The sequence below is a fragment of the Kwoniella europaea genome, chromosome 1 (genome assembly GCF_036810445.1).
Source record: "Kwoniella europaea PYCC6329 chromosome 1, complete sequence".
NCBI lineage: Eukaryota > Fungi > Basidiomycota > Tremellomycetes > Tremellales > Cryptococcaceae > Kwoniella > Kwoniella europaea.
Window position 1 is genome coordinate 11,812,081 of NC_089487.1, and position 15,304 is coordinate 11,827,384.

The following is a 15,304-nucleotide window of genomic DNA, read 5'->3' on the forward strand; positions in this document are numbered from 1 at the left end:
GCATAGCAAATAGCATACAGACCTCATAGTAACCCATTACACCCATTCATTCATTTCATAGCAGTGAGTTTCTACACATCTCCATACCATATTCATTGGTCTCACGTATGCCCTCAGGCTGATTCGAGGTCAGTATAATCATATCACCATATCATATACAAAATTTCACTTTCGACCAACTCCCGCTTGCCGCTCCGCTCTGTTACGCATTGACCTGACGATCCCATCACAATTTTTTCTTCACGACTATTCACCATTCATTACACTGTCTTCCCTTTATTCATCGACTCTGATTCAAACTCGCTCATATACGGACAATATCCACTTTCCTTCCCAGTCATTTACACTCCTCTCTTAACACACTCTCGATCGGGTTGACAACATGTCACATCGACCCAATGGATCGGGTGAATATCGAACCTCGCCGCCTAACCATCGTTATTCACATTTAGAGGAGAACCAACCTTCTCCAGCAGGTGGACCAGCAAGGTATGATGTAGAGATGGAAGATGAGACTTCACAACCTCTACGTCAAGGTACATCACCTGTTCATTCACCAGCACCGTATCAGGATCATCATCAATACCCTAATAATTATCCTTCTCAACCTTACCACCAAAACTCCAACCAACCCTATCCACAACAGCCTCCGCCTCCAGGTCATAATGTAGGATACGAAGATTCGCCCGATCCGAACGCATCGACAGTCTGGTCAGCGTACGATAAGGTCGATCCCGATACGTATGCTACCGAGTCAAAAGCCAAACTGTACGATGATGTAGAAGCAGAGGCAGATGGTATGATAGTAAAGGAGAAGAAGAAGAAGGTTCATGCGACTGAAGTGATAGCTACCACCCGAGCTAGAAGGTGGTGGATCCGAATAACATGGTTATTGACTTGGTGGGTACCTAGCTTCCTATTAGTGAAACTAGGTAAGATGAAAAGACAAGATGTGCGAATGGCCTGGAGAGAGAAATTGGCTATATTCGAAATGATCATTTTATCATGTGGTATCGTGTTGTTCTATATCATTTTCTTTGGAAGACTGTTATGTCCCAATTCAGATAAAGCGTGGAACACATCGGAATTGGCTACTCATCAGGGGGAAGATGATTATATGGCTGCTATAGCTGGAAAAGTATATGATGTGAGTATAAGTCTCTCCCTCCGAACGTATATCAAGATTCACTTCATACCCCATCACTTGAATCGAATTTCTTTTCTATAACATCATCTCCCTCTCATTCTTGGTCATGAAACCCAGCTGAAACTTCATTCCAGTTCACCAAATTCTACAAGGGTCAACACTCCGATTTCTCAGGCTACACCACTTCGAGCGATGTAATGCTCGAGTTTGCAGGGCAAGATCTGACCAACTACTTCCCACCTCCTATGACCGTCGCTTGTCCTGGATTAGTCACCAACGAAGATCTTGCACTTATGCGAGCCAACTTCACCCCGATCGTATCCTACGCTGTACATACCAGTGGTAAACTGCAGACCATAAATGGGACCAAGCTGAATGCAGAAGACTGGTACACCAATCGATTGATGCCCGACTTGAAGCAGTATTACAAGGGTAGTTACGTGTTTGATAAAGGTACAATAGAGAATGGCGCGAATAGTGATTCGAAGTGAGTGTGTCGGCCAGTCAGTACAGATTATGTGTTGATATTTAGCTGATTGTTTCCCGATGTTAAAGACAATGGGCTATATATAAGAAGAAAGTCTATGACCTATCCGATTACCTATACACCGTCCAGTACTATTCAGGATCGAGTGGAACCGATCTCCCAAATTATAGTTTCCTCAACGAAGATATTTCAGGTTTATTCCAATCTTCTTCAGGTCAAGATATAACCAAATCCATGACTGAGATATTGGAAAAGCTACCTCAAAAAGAAGTGGACAATAACCTGAATTGTTTGGATAACGCTTTCTATCTTGGAGAGATGGATTTCAGAAAAGAGTCGAAATGTTTGGTACAGAATTATCTGCTTTTGGCTTTTAGTATTATCATTATGGCTACCATTGGTGCTAAGTGTGAGTATTGTCCTTTCTTGCTTTCCAGCACGTGAGAGAGGATGTATACTGATAAGTCACATGGGATATATAAATAGTCCTTGCTGCTCTTCAACTTGGATCAAAGAGACAACCTGAACTTCTCGACAAATTCGTTATCTGTCAGGTACCATGTTATACCGAAGGTGAAGAATCGCTTAAGAAAACGATCGATTCTCTGGCAGCGTTGAAATACGATGATAAGAGGAAATTGATTTTTATCATCTGTGATGGTAATATCATTGGTTCAGGTAACAACAGACCTACACCTAGAATCGTGTTGGACTTATTGGGTGTAGACCCGAAATTGGATCCTGAACCTCTGCTGTTCAAGTCGATTGGTGAAGGTTCGAAGCAGTTGAATTATGGAAAAGTGTATAGTGGGTTGTACGAATTTGAGGGACATGTGGTACCGTGAGTAATCATTACCTACCCCTATCCTTTCAATTGGAACTTTGATGCATTCTTATACCTGGTGCCCATCATACTTGAGTGATGTCGCTGATATAGCTGCTTCCAGTTACGTCGTCGTCGTCAAAGTTGGCAAACCATCAGAAACTTCTAAACCAGGTAACAGAGGTAAACGAGATTCCCAAGTTCTTCTCATGCAATATCTTAACCGAGTACACTTCGAAGCTCCTATGTCACCGTTAGAATTGGAAATTTACCATCAGATGAGAAATGTTATTGGAATTGATCCTGCATTCTACGAATATATTTTCCAGGTGGATGCGGATACTGTATGTGCCATCTTCTCCTAGCTCAGTCTGACTGCTCACCTCTGAGCATTCCCATAGACCGTCACACCTGATTCACTCAACCGACTTATCTCATGTACTTCGGACGATCAGAAGATTATCGGTATCTGCGGAGAGACCAAGGTAGCCAATGAAAAGGAATCCCTTACCACCATGATTCAAGTACGTTCAGCTGATCGTGCGAGGTAATAGCTCAGCTGACGTTGATTAATCTAGGTATATGAATACTACATCTCCCACCATTTGACTAAAGCGTTTGAATCCTTGTTCGGTTCCGTCACTTGTCTTCCAGGATGTTTTTCCGTCTATCGAATCCGTACCGCCGACAAGGGACGTCCAGTAATCATCTCATCAATAGTCATTGATGAATACGCCGAGCCCAATGTTGATACATTACACAAGAAGAACCTGTTCTCACTGGGTGAGGATCGATATCTGACTACATTGATGATGAAGCATTTCCCAACATTCAAAATGAAATTCACCCCTGATGCGATTGCACATACGGTCGCACCTTCCCGATGGAATGTGCTGTTATCGCAGAGAAGAAGATGGATCAATTCGACCATTCATAATTTAGCGGAGTTACTGTTCTTACCTGAGATGTGTGGGTTCTGCTTGTTTAGTATGAGATGGATTGTTTTCCTGGATCTTTTAGGTACTATTGTGAGTTCAGCTAGTCGATCGATAACGTCGTAAAACAAGCTGATATCTGCCTTTAACAACGATGGTAGATTCTTCCTGCCACCTGTGGATATGTGAGCCATCATTCCACAAAGTCCTGAGTTGACACAATGTGCTGAGTACGCATCTTTAAATGATAGTTGATCTACTTGGTCATTGTGGTATCTACCAAACAAGCTGCCGTACCCGTCATATCCCTAGCAATGATTGCTGCAGTGTACGGTCTACAGGTAAGCCGGAGCGAGTGTCCAATAGAACGCGTACAGCTAACTGGTGACGTGAAGGCACTTATATTCATCATTAAGCGGGAGTTCATGCTTGTCGGATGGATGATCGTTTACATTCTGGCGTAAGTCGTGTCTTTGATGAAGCAGCTGAGAAACAGACCCACTTACTAATATCCGTTTCAATCTAATCAGTTTCCCCGTCTACTCAGTCTTCTTACCGTTGTACTCTTTCTGGTCGATGGATGATTTCAGTTGGGGTAATACTCGGTGAGCTATGTTTTTTGATGTCGACCTGCATTTAGCTAACAGTCCCATCATAACGTTCATAGTAAGGTCGTTGGTGAAGGTAATCAGAAGACAGTGGTGTATGAAGACGATGAGCCCTTCAACGAGGGCATGATCCCTTATAGAACCTTCAAAGGTGAGTGCCGCTGGGAAAACCGTGCTGCATGTATGGCAACAGCTGAGAAACTCGTGCAAATAGAATACGAAGCGAATGCTTGGGAAACCGCGTCTTTGCACTCTGAGAAATCACGAGGAACCACTCAAACATCGGTTTCAAGGAACCTTCACCCCTATCCGATATCCAACCGAGCTCCATCATTCCATTCTTCCGTATCTGAGTTACCTCCGGGTGCAGATTACTGGCGAGACTCATCCCCTTTAGGTCCTCAGCATTCTTCGAGAAACTTGCGTCATGCTGAATCCAATCCATCGTTACGAGCTGGCTTCCAACCTAGGGATCGAGTGCAAAGTATGGCGGGAATGTCGATGTGGGGTAATGGATCGAACTACGATGTACATGTACATGGTGGTCCGCCTGGAGGACTGAATCCAATGTTTACAGGTGGAAGTTTCATGGATAATGGTTCGATGAGAGGAAGTACATTTTATCCTCCACCACCGCAACCTCAACAGTATGGTTCACCAATGATGAACCCTATGATGATGCCTTTCAACCCTATGGGTATGCCTGGACACATGTCACCTATGAACGGTATGATGTCACCTGTACCTACTGGACCCCACCAGGGACAAGGTATGATGGGAATGGGAGCACCGAGAAATACCATCATGTCAGGTTTAGGAGGGATGGCCGGAGGACAGAATAATCAATCGAGAATGTCATCTTATTCATTAGCTACAACCGCCAATCCCCTTGGTGGAGGAGGAGGGGAGAAAGATATACTGGCGGGATTGACTATTGATGAGAGATCAGCGGAAGAGATTGAAGACGAGGTGGTATTGGAGAAATTGAGAGCGTGGCTGAGTAAACAAGATTTGATGAATGTGTGAGTTATCAAGTGCCCAGTTCCACATCACATATAGTGGGACGAATATCACAAAACGATGGATTATCTCATTGGTTGTTTTGTTTGACAGATTCCTTGGATCATGCTGACATATCTCTGCTTTTTTGATTTACAGTACCAAACGTCAAACGCGAGAAACTGTCTACACTCTCTTCCCTAATGCCAATTTACAATCGAGAGCTGGATGGTTGAATGAGAATATAGATAAGATCTTGAGTGAATCGTAATTCACCATACTGCCTCACCTTATTTGTACTTTATTATTTGACTTCCCACCAATCATAACCAGGCGTACAGGAGCGCTGGTTCTTTCTGTTTTCCCTCTTGATCATATTGCATACGAATACGACTCACTAGTGATTTTTGTTTGTGTTATACTCATATTCTCATACTTTCAAATCTTTCATATTTTTACGGCTTCATGATGATCAACGGACAATGCATGTATTCCTTGACGAATGATGCAGTGTAGCTCGAGACTCCGAAAAGTTTCCGAACAAAGCGGTGCTGATGCCTGCTCATCACACACACATTCAATCGGACATCTCCCTTAGTGCACATTCATCATCAGACACTCCGCTCCACTCCACTCCTCCCTTGTCCAGCACAGCATTCAACATCTCCATTATACTACAGTATGCACTGAATCATACATGATACAAATACTTGTCCTCTTTCACACACATAACCTCCTTAGTCTATCGCACGAGGCGATGAAATTAGTGGAATGGGATGAAAGGAGCTTCTTTTCCTTTTGTTCAATCTCGGAGACCGTTGGAGGGTATTTTTAGCTGACCAAGTGTTATTGTACAGTACAGTATACGAAATCTTGTGACCCTTGTCGAGATTTGGGATATAAAAAGCTCAACACGTAGCAAGTAAGATCTCCAGGTATACATATATACATTACTTGAACTGACACTTCTCCAAGATAACCTAATCTGCTTTAACGTTATTTGCACTCATTACAGCATCTGTTACAATGTTCAACAAACTTTCTATCGTCGCTTTGTTGTTAGCCGTCAGCTCTCCAGCTTTCGTAAACGCTTCTAGTGATAGAATCAAGATTAATAAATCGTCCTGTATTGGGGATATCAATGTATTCGGTGATGTGTGAGTTCATGATCAACCAACCTTTTCTATATCATGTGCAGTACATGTGTCGTACATCAGATGCACTTTAGCATTGGTTTCTGTAGAACATAGAACACCATTTTCACCCCAATTACTGCTCAACTGCGATGAAGTAAAGGCTGATTTTCCACTGGCGTATCACATAGTTTCAAAGCCTATTGTCCAACTTACAAAGCAAACGACCCTTCATACACGTTCAAAGCGGTTTACTTCAATGCTCCAGAAGGTGAAACCGGTAAGTGGCATCATTGGCCTGTATACCGTTACCGATCATACGATATCATTTCGCTGATGCTGGTTGTCATATAATATTTTACCCAATAGAACAAGCATACGCTTTCTGTGTAAGTCATAATCCTGGCACACATCTCTATTGATAATTCTCAACAGCTAATCAATCTTTTCATTCGCAACAGAGTTACACCGAAGTCGCTTCTAACACTACCGAGCTCTTTACCGAGGAAGTAGCTCAAGCTTTGGGTGGAGGGAAGGCTTAGTTGAATCATATTGAATGATGGACTTCGATGTATTGCTTACTGTATGATGTATGAGTCATCTCACTTGAATGCTCTTTTTTCGTGTGAAGCATCTGGTAGCGATTTGTGCGGGATTGGGTATCACGATTCGAGTCGCATGGTAGAGTACATTTCCGTCTATAATGATACTGGATCGAGACATATGTCGTCTCGATGCAGAACACCCTTAGTTTGCTAGTATCTGCATCGACCTCTATAATTGAAGCCGCCTAAAAGACACATGATTCATCTGTTTGGCCTTCAATTTCATGCCCCTAGGCCTGGAATCGCGATACAGATCTTTGTCGACCAACGTGGCTGTGTGTTATGGTCTACTCTTTACGTCCGAGACTAGTGAACATGATGTCTGAAATCAGCTACCCTACAAAGTCATGTTTAACTCGTGTATCTGTTGGTCAGGTTTACACGAACGATACCCCCACTCACTTTGACTGGCTCTATTGTTGTAAATCGAAGACACAGCTTCAAAACCCCACGGACCACTGACACCCCACGCACAGGTCAATACCGGAAGCATACGTGTACGTTGATGAGATCCGCAACGACCATTGACATGTGGGCTGTGGTGGTCTGTCGGACAAGATCGTAAGCTACCAACTGCTTTTGGTAGGGATATACACAGATGGTATCTCTCTCGTTCGTTTCCTATATCGTCTCTTATCTCAAGTTCTTCTATTCATTCTGCGCAGCACTTATCTCATACTGTATCTTTATCCTTTAGCCTTACTGCTCGGAATTAGCCATACACATCATCATGCAACTTGCCATAGGTTCCGTCTTCGCCGTTCTGTCAGTCTTAGGCGGTACAGCAGCTCAAGGCGATTTGTACGCTCAGCCTATCGTAGTTGAGAAACCATCTTGCATCACCATGGACCTATTCCAATCAACGTGAGTGGTGTCATATGATTAGCGACCCACTTTGAAAAGACAGAACTTGTTCCGATCGTACTTTGCTGACTTGACCCATGCTGCGTGTCTGTTTAATTTAGCTTCGAGAAGATCTGTCCCCTTTGGGAACCTAAACCGGTCAATGATGTAGGGTTTTACTACGAGAATACCACTTTCATGCTTGGTGATAAGTCAGGTTCCAACACTGATAGTGAGTGATACTTCGTACCTGTCAAATCCCCTAATTTAACAATACAGTAAGTTGATGAATGAGTCCTTATAGCTCAAGCTACTGTTCAATGTGTGGGTCCACAATATCCTTCTCATGCTGCATCAAACAGATTCGCTGATTGATCTATACTGTATTCGATTGGCCCAATAGCGATATTACACATCTAGACAGGCTGTCAAGAATTCTGCTAACGAGATCGTCCCTGCTTTGGGAGGCACGATCATTGCTTGAACGTCTCTACAAGATAGGACTGATCATGATTATGCGCCTTTTGTTCCATGAGTAATGGCAGGAGTCTCGTAGGTGCTGATCAATACATTACAGTATATGTTGAACACCCAGTATATGTTGAACACCCCGTTCTCGAGTGTAAGATGCAAAGCTTGTTTTTTACTGCATTTCTTGAACCACCGAATCTCAAACTAAATTTGAGACCTTACAGCCCTAGTGGCGTTGGCACTGCGGTGATGAGCAGATGGAGTCGCAAGCAATGAACGGTATATCCAATATCTTCCAGCTTCAACCACTTGATAGTAAAGAATCGATATATGTTCCCGATCGCTAACAGTGCAGCACATCACCGGGTGCCCGTGCATCCCATCTTCTGATATCAGATGATCGTCCAAGCCGAAGGCCGAGATCAGTGCTACATTGGCTTCATTTTGATCATATAGATCGAAGGGGCTCCTTTGAGCTATACACAGCAATTCGAAATTCATGCCGAGACCATCCCCTGGGGGCGTAGGAATGAATATATATATATATACCCATCTTGGTAAAAGATCCCTTCGATTTGTGCAGCATCCACCTAGTTACATCTTCAAACACCCATACAATCATATAATCCTCACTCAGCCAAGATGAAATTCACTTTGACCACTCTCATCTCCATCGCCTCTCTCATGACCCTCGTTAGGGGTCAAGATGACAACTACTCCAACCCTATCTTAGTGGCTAAACCGGATTGTCAATCGATGGATGAATTCCAATCTACGTAAGTCAAGTTTCCTTCGCACACTTCGAGTTCATCCATCTTCTACCTGCATCTTTTTTTGTTTGCCTCTGCTCATTGGGCTCTTCAAAGCTAACATATACTGTGGGGTAGCTTCGAGAGGCTCTGTCCTATCTGGATTCCTCCTCCCACAGCTTCCGATGGATGGTACTACGATTCCACTTCTTTCGTAAGAGGTGGTTCAGATGGCAATTCACCAGATTGTGAGTATCGCATAGTGCTATATGAGTTTATCAAGTATGCTGATGTATGATGATTGTAAACATGCAGATCTCGCGACTGTCAATTGTGTAAGTCATGCAAAGATTGGCAAGCAGTACATGCACATACGGTAATCTTGTTACGACAGGGCGCTAATGATGTTGTCTACACTGTCTAGCTCTACACCACCAGGGGCGGACAGAAGAACGTCGCTCTTGAGATTGTCCAATCTCTTGGTGGGGCAATTGCCAATGAGGGAATCTAGATTCTAGGGGAATACTAAGTACGACGCTACGTACGTCGGCATTGTATGTGAAATGCATACTTTGATTCAGTATGCTTATGGGGATGGTTTGTATCTGAAATGTACTTTGTGATATTCCGCTTTTTACGCTCCCCACTCTTGAAACACGTTCTGGGGACTGAAGCAGGTCCACCAATCGGTCTGTTGTCCATGTTAGCCCCATTTTCCCTTGAACTTAGGATGATATCACTAGGTCCTTTGTACACGTCGTCAAAGTGTCTCGGCATGATCCTCCTGCATCCCACTGTATTTTAAATCAGCTGATCACAACTTGATGAATCATCAGGTATGCTGTATACCTCCGGTGTCAACCATGATGCACAGCTGTGTCTGAATGTCTGATTCTGACTGCTCGTATATCTCTTCGTATCTGCTCATTGATATAGTTTCGAGCGCTCTTGCGTAGTATCAGACTACCCGGTTATCCCTCCTTTGGCATTGATAATCTTTCACACCCGGGGAACCGAATTTAGTCTCCCTGATGACCTTCTGCCCTCAGATTACCCCACTTCCTTTATACAGCACTGTACAGCATGACATGCCTGTTTGACCGATTATCCTGTTCACCGAAGGTATGAGCATCACACGTCCATTGACCCACATGGACATTGTCGCTCAAGCCGTTTGACCGTCTTTGGATTTCTTGGCGTAAAACACTTTGCGAGATATAAAAAGGTGAGATCGTTCTCCTATCCTTTGTCCGTCATATCTCACTCAGATTGTTTTATTGTCATCGACAGCGTTCAATTTTGGCTGATATACATCTGACAACCATGATCTCAATTTCAGTCGCTCTTACCTTCTTCACTTCCCTCGCACTCGCGGCGTCGGCTAACCCAATCAAGAGGGACTTCCCTCCCCCTGTTGAGGTTATCAGACCTGAGAACAAGACTACCGAGCAGTTCAAACAAGAGTATGTAGTCGAACATCCGAGATAAATCCCCTATACCTGCACCTCCCAAATAGGTACAATGAAGTACGGTGAAATAGGGCTGACACATCTGTCTCGTTACAGGTTCCTCGAGCTCTGCCCTAAATACTATGGAGAGAGCGAAGTCACCGATCGACCAATCTTTATTTTTGAGGATTTTCAAGAGAGTTTCGATCAAGATCAATGGGCTGGTAGTGCGTGACACACTTCTATTCATTCGCTATACCCCTCAAAGGTTCATACGAACTCGGTTTTTGGAACGAAAGGTTAGACGCTGATGAGTGGTTTTTGGATGACACACAGGAAAAGCAGATGTTAGCTGTGTAAGTGCGCTGCTTCTTCCAAGCTACAGTAAAACCGTCCGATGGCTTATCTGACTATCGTGGTCCATTCATAGATCTACCAATACCCTACTGCAGAATATCAAAATATCGGTGTGGACGTAGCTATGGTCCTCGGCGGAGATGGAATCATCACCATCGATCCTATTGAAACTGGGGATGGACCCCAATAAGCGAGAACATCTCACACTCCAGTCAGCCAACAAGTTGGAGATATGTGATGTTCAGGTTGGGTCGGTCTAGATGGAGGACCAGAGGCTTTTGAGGTCGACTAACAGGGGAAATATCGTACCATGCATATGTGATAATTATGATGGTTCCTATTTTATACACTACCGGTTTAAATCAGAGTGAGGTTCATATGAGTCAGCACACTTCCACGACATTTCGTCCATCGAAAAGTCAGAATGTTATTTTGAGGCGAGCCATTCCTGAGCAACAACATTACCAATGCAGCTTGCATCTCTTCTCGATCGATTGATGCACTGATGTACTGGCCCTTCGTAATCCTCCCCAGCCGGTCTAGAAAGCATTCACCATTGGACCGACAGGTATCATATGGCGTGTATGATGGTCTATGCCTCCTTTGGACGAACGATCACCGACATCAGCTCCACACCAATATTGCCTTATTCGAGATTTCGTCAAGATCACTTTAGACCGTCTATCCAGTTGACCAGTTGATCGAGGGATCGTACCGCATTTCGCCCAGGTATCAGCTGATCAGAATGGCATTTATCACGAACCTCGTGGTGAGATAGCGGAGGTTGGAAGCCCGCTTGACCGTTACGCCTTCACCGAGGATGAGGATGTTGTAATCGATTACTGGGGATTGTCGTCGCTGCTGTGAAGCTGACAGGTATATTAGACCTGCTTTAATTACAATTCTCTCTTTCGAATTCCCATCTCATCTCAGCCTACCACAACACCACACGATACCAAGTCACTCACAGCAAATCATCAACAATGTTAGCCACTAAATCCATCATTGCCATTTTCTTCTCCCTCGCTCTAAGGGGTATGGCCAGATCTGTTGATCCCCAACCCAACTACCCGGAACCGGAATTCGTCCTCCGACCAGATGATGTATCGATGGATGAGTTCGGGAAACAGTGAGTGAAAACTTCAAAATACCCTCCATCCAGTGTGTACGATACTAAGATCGTCTTGTGATCTCAATTTCGCTAGATTCCTCGATCTCTGTCCTAGATACTATGGCGAATCGGAAGCTACCGACAGACCAAACTTCATCTTCCAGACTTTCCAAAAGAGATTTGAGAAAGATATTGGCATGGGCGTGAATTCATTCCCACCCCTTCCTCACTCATCAGCAAGGCTAACCACAGAATCACTTACATGGTTTTGGCTCTGTTATAGACAAAGCCGCTGTCCAATGTGTAAGTCATCTTCCCATTCTCCTATCTTGAAATATGCATTCACAAGCGACTTGATCCATACTGATGGAGATTTATAGATCTACCAAGTTCCCACTGGGGAGTATTGGAATATCGGCGCATCAGTAGCAACTGATCTTGGAGGTAGTGCCATTGCTACCCTCTATGATGATGCTGAGTAAGCGTCAGAGAAAGTGTGGTCAACTGGTGAAGCTTCATCGATAGGAGTTCGTTATGACCCGTGCTGTTCTTCACTATTTGGTCCAATAATGCACAACCCAGTTAGCAATGTAATTTATACAGTACCACGAGTATCCATCTCCTTGCAGATCATATTCAGGGTCGATAAACATGGTCAGTGCGAGTCTCATTTCCGATTCTGATGGTGAAAAACACTTCCCTTCGAGGTCCAAGCGTCTCAAGTTGACGTCAATCCGCACGGTCCTCGTTGAAGGATGACCCCCTCCCCCTTTCTGTCTCCACTTCACTGGTCTAAATCATACTCTTTTATTCTTATTCGGCTCCACACGGTTTGCACACATCAAGCATAGACTCGTCTCCTTGTATACATACACGGGAGTCGTATGGAGTTGAGCGCAAGGTCTATTCGCTCAGATCAAATTCTTACTCTTCCTCAAATACTTGGACAGCATCGACCCACTGTTACTCGAGTCAAGCCTTGAGGGGAGAAGGTTTTTGATGGTTGCGTGAATCACATTAAATTGATAAATCGATGGACTGGGGCGTAGATCAATACTAACATAAACAACGAACACGAGGAATCAGCATACATGGATGATCAGGTCAGCTGGTATTCAATATATATAGCATGCCTTGGCATCATGCATCTCTTGTTACTCACTCACCACTGATGAATCATTCATCCAATAATTATATCTATCTCTCTCTCTATATATATCACTTGAACCAATATGACCTTCATAATTTCCCTCTGGCTATTCTTCTCAATCCTCATCACCGTATCGGCGAGGCCACTCGGCAGTGGGAACACTAAACAAAAACCTTTATCGTACCCTTCGCCAATCAATATCCTTCTTCCTTCTAACAGAGCGGATATTTGGGATTTTGGGAGCGAGTGAGTTCCACATTGTGTCACTCACACTCACTGCACATCATCATAAAGCTCATCGCTTTTTGATTCGCTTCCTCTCATGTGAATGAGCTGACGAGAGCGAGAATGATCGTTAAAATCGTTCTTTAACAGATTCTCAAATCTCTGTTCCCACTTGTATTTGGATATCGATAACCCGCTCGAACCTAGATTCGTAGATGCCAAAGTGGAGAGAACGTTGTTGAACGATGATTATCATCCAGGTGAGTCTACCTGACACGCCGGAGATCGGGTGAAGTAGCTGATGTGTACCTGATGATCGGATAGATGAAGCTCTGGCAAGTTGCGTGAGTGTTACCTCTTTTGACTCTCCCTTCTCTATCCTCTTTCCAAAGCAAGAGGCTGAAGCTGAGCCTCATCAAACCATACATAGATCTACCAATACCCCTCTGGCGAGATGGTCCAACTTGCCCCGTTCGTAGCCGAAGAATTACATTGTTTCACCCTTTCGCCGACGAACGTCAACAAGATGAGGGAAGAGGTGATCTCGAAGGACAAGAATCGAGGGAGTAAGATGAAATTCAGTAAGGATCTATACTAAACAAATGATAGAGATGGATGTTGGACGATGATTTGACATGCATATTTTGGGTTTGAGTAACGTCGGATTTGGCCGAGGAATTTCACTGGAACTGTTGTGGACACCATATGGTACTCGTACTTTTTACTGTCGCTCCATTGATATGAAACTTGCGACAGCTCTCAAGCTGAGACGGATAACAAGGATGGAAGCTTCATATGACACTGTGATGACTCGACTGATGTTATTCTATCAACTTGGTACTTATACGACCCAATGCAACCCACTCTAATCAACCCACTCTGATCAACAACGGTTTATTATTCATTCTTCCCTGTACTCAATCAGAAATGTCCGAACACCCTCCTTCGACACCACCATCGCCCGTTCAACAAGGTCCTGATGGACCATATATCCAGATACCAGGGTATCATCTGAGATTAACGCTGTGGAGAGAGACTGATGCGGGCGATGCTGTGAGTGATAAACAGTGCGAACATCTGACCTGGGAAAGGGACTTGGGAAGCTGATGAGTGAACAACTGATATCCAGGTTGAACTTTTCAATCATCCAGATGTAGGCAAATGGGCGTGTCTTCGACCGTACCCGTAAGTCATACATCTATTTTCCACTCTATACTTGAGGTGTCCTGATGCGTGACGACGTATTACTATACGCTCGACAAGTATCACTAACTCACGCTTGCTTCGTTCTTCTTCAAGATACGGTCCAAAAGATTATCAATTCATCGCTTCAATCCTCCCCTTGCATCGCACTCTCGCGCCATCCTTCCTCAATGCTACTCCACCACCACTCAGTACGCTCGAGTCGTGCCCGATGTTCCCCCTCTCCGCTTTGAGGGATGATCAAGGCAGAGTGGTGGGATCAGCTAACGTTGGTCCGTCGCAGAAGGAAGTCGGCGCTTGGGAGATTGCATATGATTTGCATCCTTCATTACAAGGGAGGGGAATAGGGCGAATCATGGTACAGACGTTGATAGAATTTACGAGATGGTTGGGAGTCAAGAGGGTCGTAGCTGTGCGTATATCATCTTGCCTTGTGAGATGACTCTGGAAGCCATCCACCAGAAAAAAGAACAGATTAAATCCCTTCCTTTCAGTATTAAAGAAGTCTTGCTAAACCTTCTTCCCCATTGTGGATAGTTCTGCGAAACATCCAATATCCCTTCATCTTGCCTACTCAAGAAACTTGGATTCACCTACGTCGGCGAGAAGCTACAGCAGTATCCCGAAGATAAAGGTGGTGATGTGAGGATAATACATGGGTATGAGTTGAAGCTATGAGCATACGAATATATTTCTACAATCTCATCTATCAATGCATTTTTATGTATCCGTCGCGGCGAAATCACCATGTCATGATGTGGTAACTTCAGGTGTCAATCATGAAGCCTCTTGAGTTATTCGATCTCACAGGACCACATATACATATACGCAACCTTCAATCATCCTAAACGAGCCGGACCAAGTTCTTACAGCTGCAGTATTGTCCCCCTGGATATGCACCATGTTATTCCGAAACGATGCGACGTCGGTGGCTGAAATAACCTATGCGGGTAATGTAATGTTCATGGAAGTTTTCACGTGATACCTACTCGTATAATACATGATGCATG

At 44.1% G+C, this 15,304-nt stretch overlaps 8 protein-coding genes across 8 annotated transcripts; all 8 read left to right on the top strand.

Moving 5' to 3' along the window:
• Positions 1-382: 382 nt before the first annotated feature.
• On the top strand, positions 383-5,270 carry V865_004488 (uncharacterized protein; the record flags this gene model as incomplete). Its single annotated transcript, XM_066228268.1, has 14 exons — positions 383-1,147; positions 1,282-1,634; positions 1,703-2,043; positions 2,121-2,475; positions 2,582-2,801; positions 2,859-2,981; positions 3,036-3,485; positions 3,554-3,577; positions 3,644-3,733; positions 3,788-3,852; positions 3,923-3,997; positions 4,060-4,151; positions 4,215-5,022; positions 5,159-5,270. 14 exons carry the CDS (start codon positions 383-385, stop codon positions 5,268-5,270), a joined length of 3,873 nt encoding a protein of 1,290 aa, XP_066084365.1.
• A 755-nt stretch (positions 5,271-6,025) lies between these two features.
• On the top strand, positions 6,026-6,674 carry V865_004489 (uncharacterized protein; the record flags this gene model as incomplete). The annotated part of the gene is made up of 4 exons (XM_066228269.1): positions 6,026-6,156; positions 6,324-6,412; positions 6,502-6,521; positions 6,594-6,674. The coding sequence occupies 4 exons, from the start codon at positions 6,026-6,028 to the stop codon at positions 6,672-6,674; spliced, it is 321 nt and encodes a 106-aa protein (XP_066084366.1).
• Positions 6,675-7,467: 793 nt separating this feature from the next.
• On the top strand, positions 7,468-8,064 carry V865_004490 (uncharacterized protein; the record flags this gene model as incomplete). The annotated part of the gene is made up of 4 exons (XM_066228270.1): positions 7,468-7,601; positions 7,703-7,812; positions 7,885-7,904; positions 7,984-8,064. 4 exons carry the CDS (start codon positions 7,468-7,470, stop codon positions 8,062-8,064), a joined length of 345 nt encoding a protein of 114 aa, XP_066084367.1.
• Positions 8,065-8,693: 629 nt separating this feature from the next.
• V865_004491 (uncharacterized protein) lies at positions 8,694-9,311 on the top strand (the record flags this gene model as incomplete). Its single annotated transcript, XM_066228271.1, has 4 exons — positions 8,694-8,827; positions 8,939-9,048; positions 9,116-9,135; positions 9,225-9,311. 4 exons carry the CDS (start codon positions 8,694-8,696, stop codon positions 9,309-9,311), a joined length of 351 nt encoding a protein of 116 aa, XP_066084368.1.
• An 812-nt stretch (positions 9,312-10,123) lies between these two features.
• V865_004492 (uncharacterized protein) lies at positions 10,124-10,795 on the top strand (the record flags this gene model as incomplete). The annotated part of the gene is made up of 4 exons (XM_066228272.1): positions 10,124-10,263; positions 10,366-10,475; positions 10,585-10,604; positions 10,679-10,795. 4 exons carry the CDS (start codon positions 10,124-10,126, stop codon positions 10,793-10,795), a joined length of 387 nt encoding a protein of 128 aa, XP_066084369.1.
• A 793-nt stretch (positions 10,796-11,588) lies between these two features.
• Positions 11,589-12,198, top strand: V865_004493 (uncharacterized protein; the record flags this gene model as incomplete). Its single annotated transcript, XM_066228273.1, has 5 exons — positions 11,589-11,734; positions 11,811-11,919; positions 12,000-12,019; positions 12,097-12,105; positions 12,165-12,198. 5 exons carry the CDS (start codon positions 11,589-11,591, stop codon positions 12,196-12,198), a joined length of 318 nt encoding a protein of 105 aa, XP_066084370.1.
• Positions 12,199-12,948: 750 nt separating this feature from the next.
• V865_004494 (uncharacterized protein) lies at positions 12,949-13,689 on the top strand (the record flags this gene model as incomplete). The annotated part of the gene is made up of 4 exons (XM_066228274.1): positions 12,949-13,112; positions 13,242-13,351; positions 13,416-13,435; positions 13,522-13,689. The coding sequence occupies 4 exons, from the start codon at positions 12,949-12,951 to the stop codon at positions 13,687-13,689; spliced, it is 462 nt and encodes a 153-aa protein (XP_066084371.1).
• Positions 13,690-14,018: 329 nt separating this feature from the next.
• Positions 14,019-14,972, top strand: V865_004495 (uncharacterized protein; the record flags this gene model as incomplete). Its single annotated transcript, XM_066228275.1, has 4 exons — positions 14,019-14,144; positions 14,221-14,276; positions 14,391-14,706; positions 14,832-14,972. The coding sequence occupies 4 exons, from the start codon at positions 14,019-14,021 to the stop codon at positions 14,970-14,972; spliced, it is 639 nt and encodes a 212-aa protein (XP_066084372.1).
• Between the last annotated feature and the right edge of the window lie 332 nt (positions 14,973-15,304).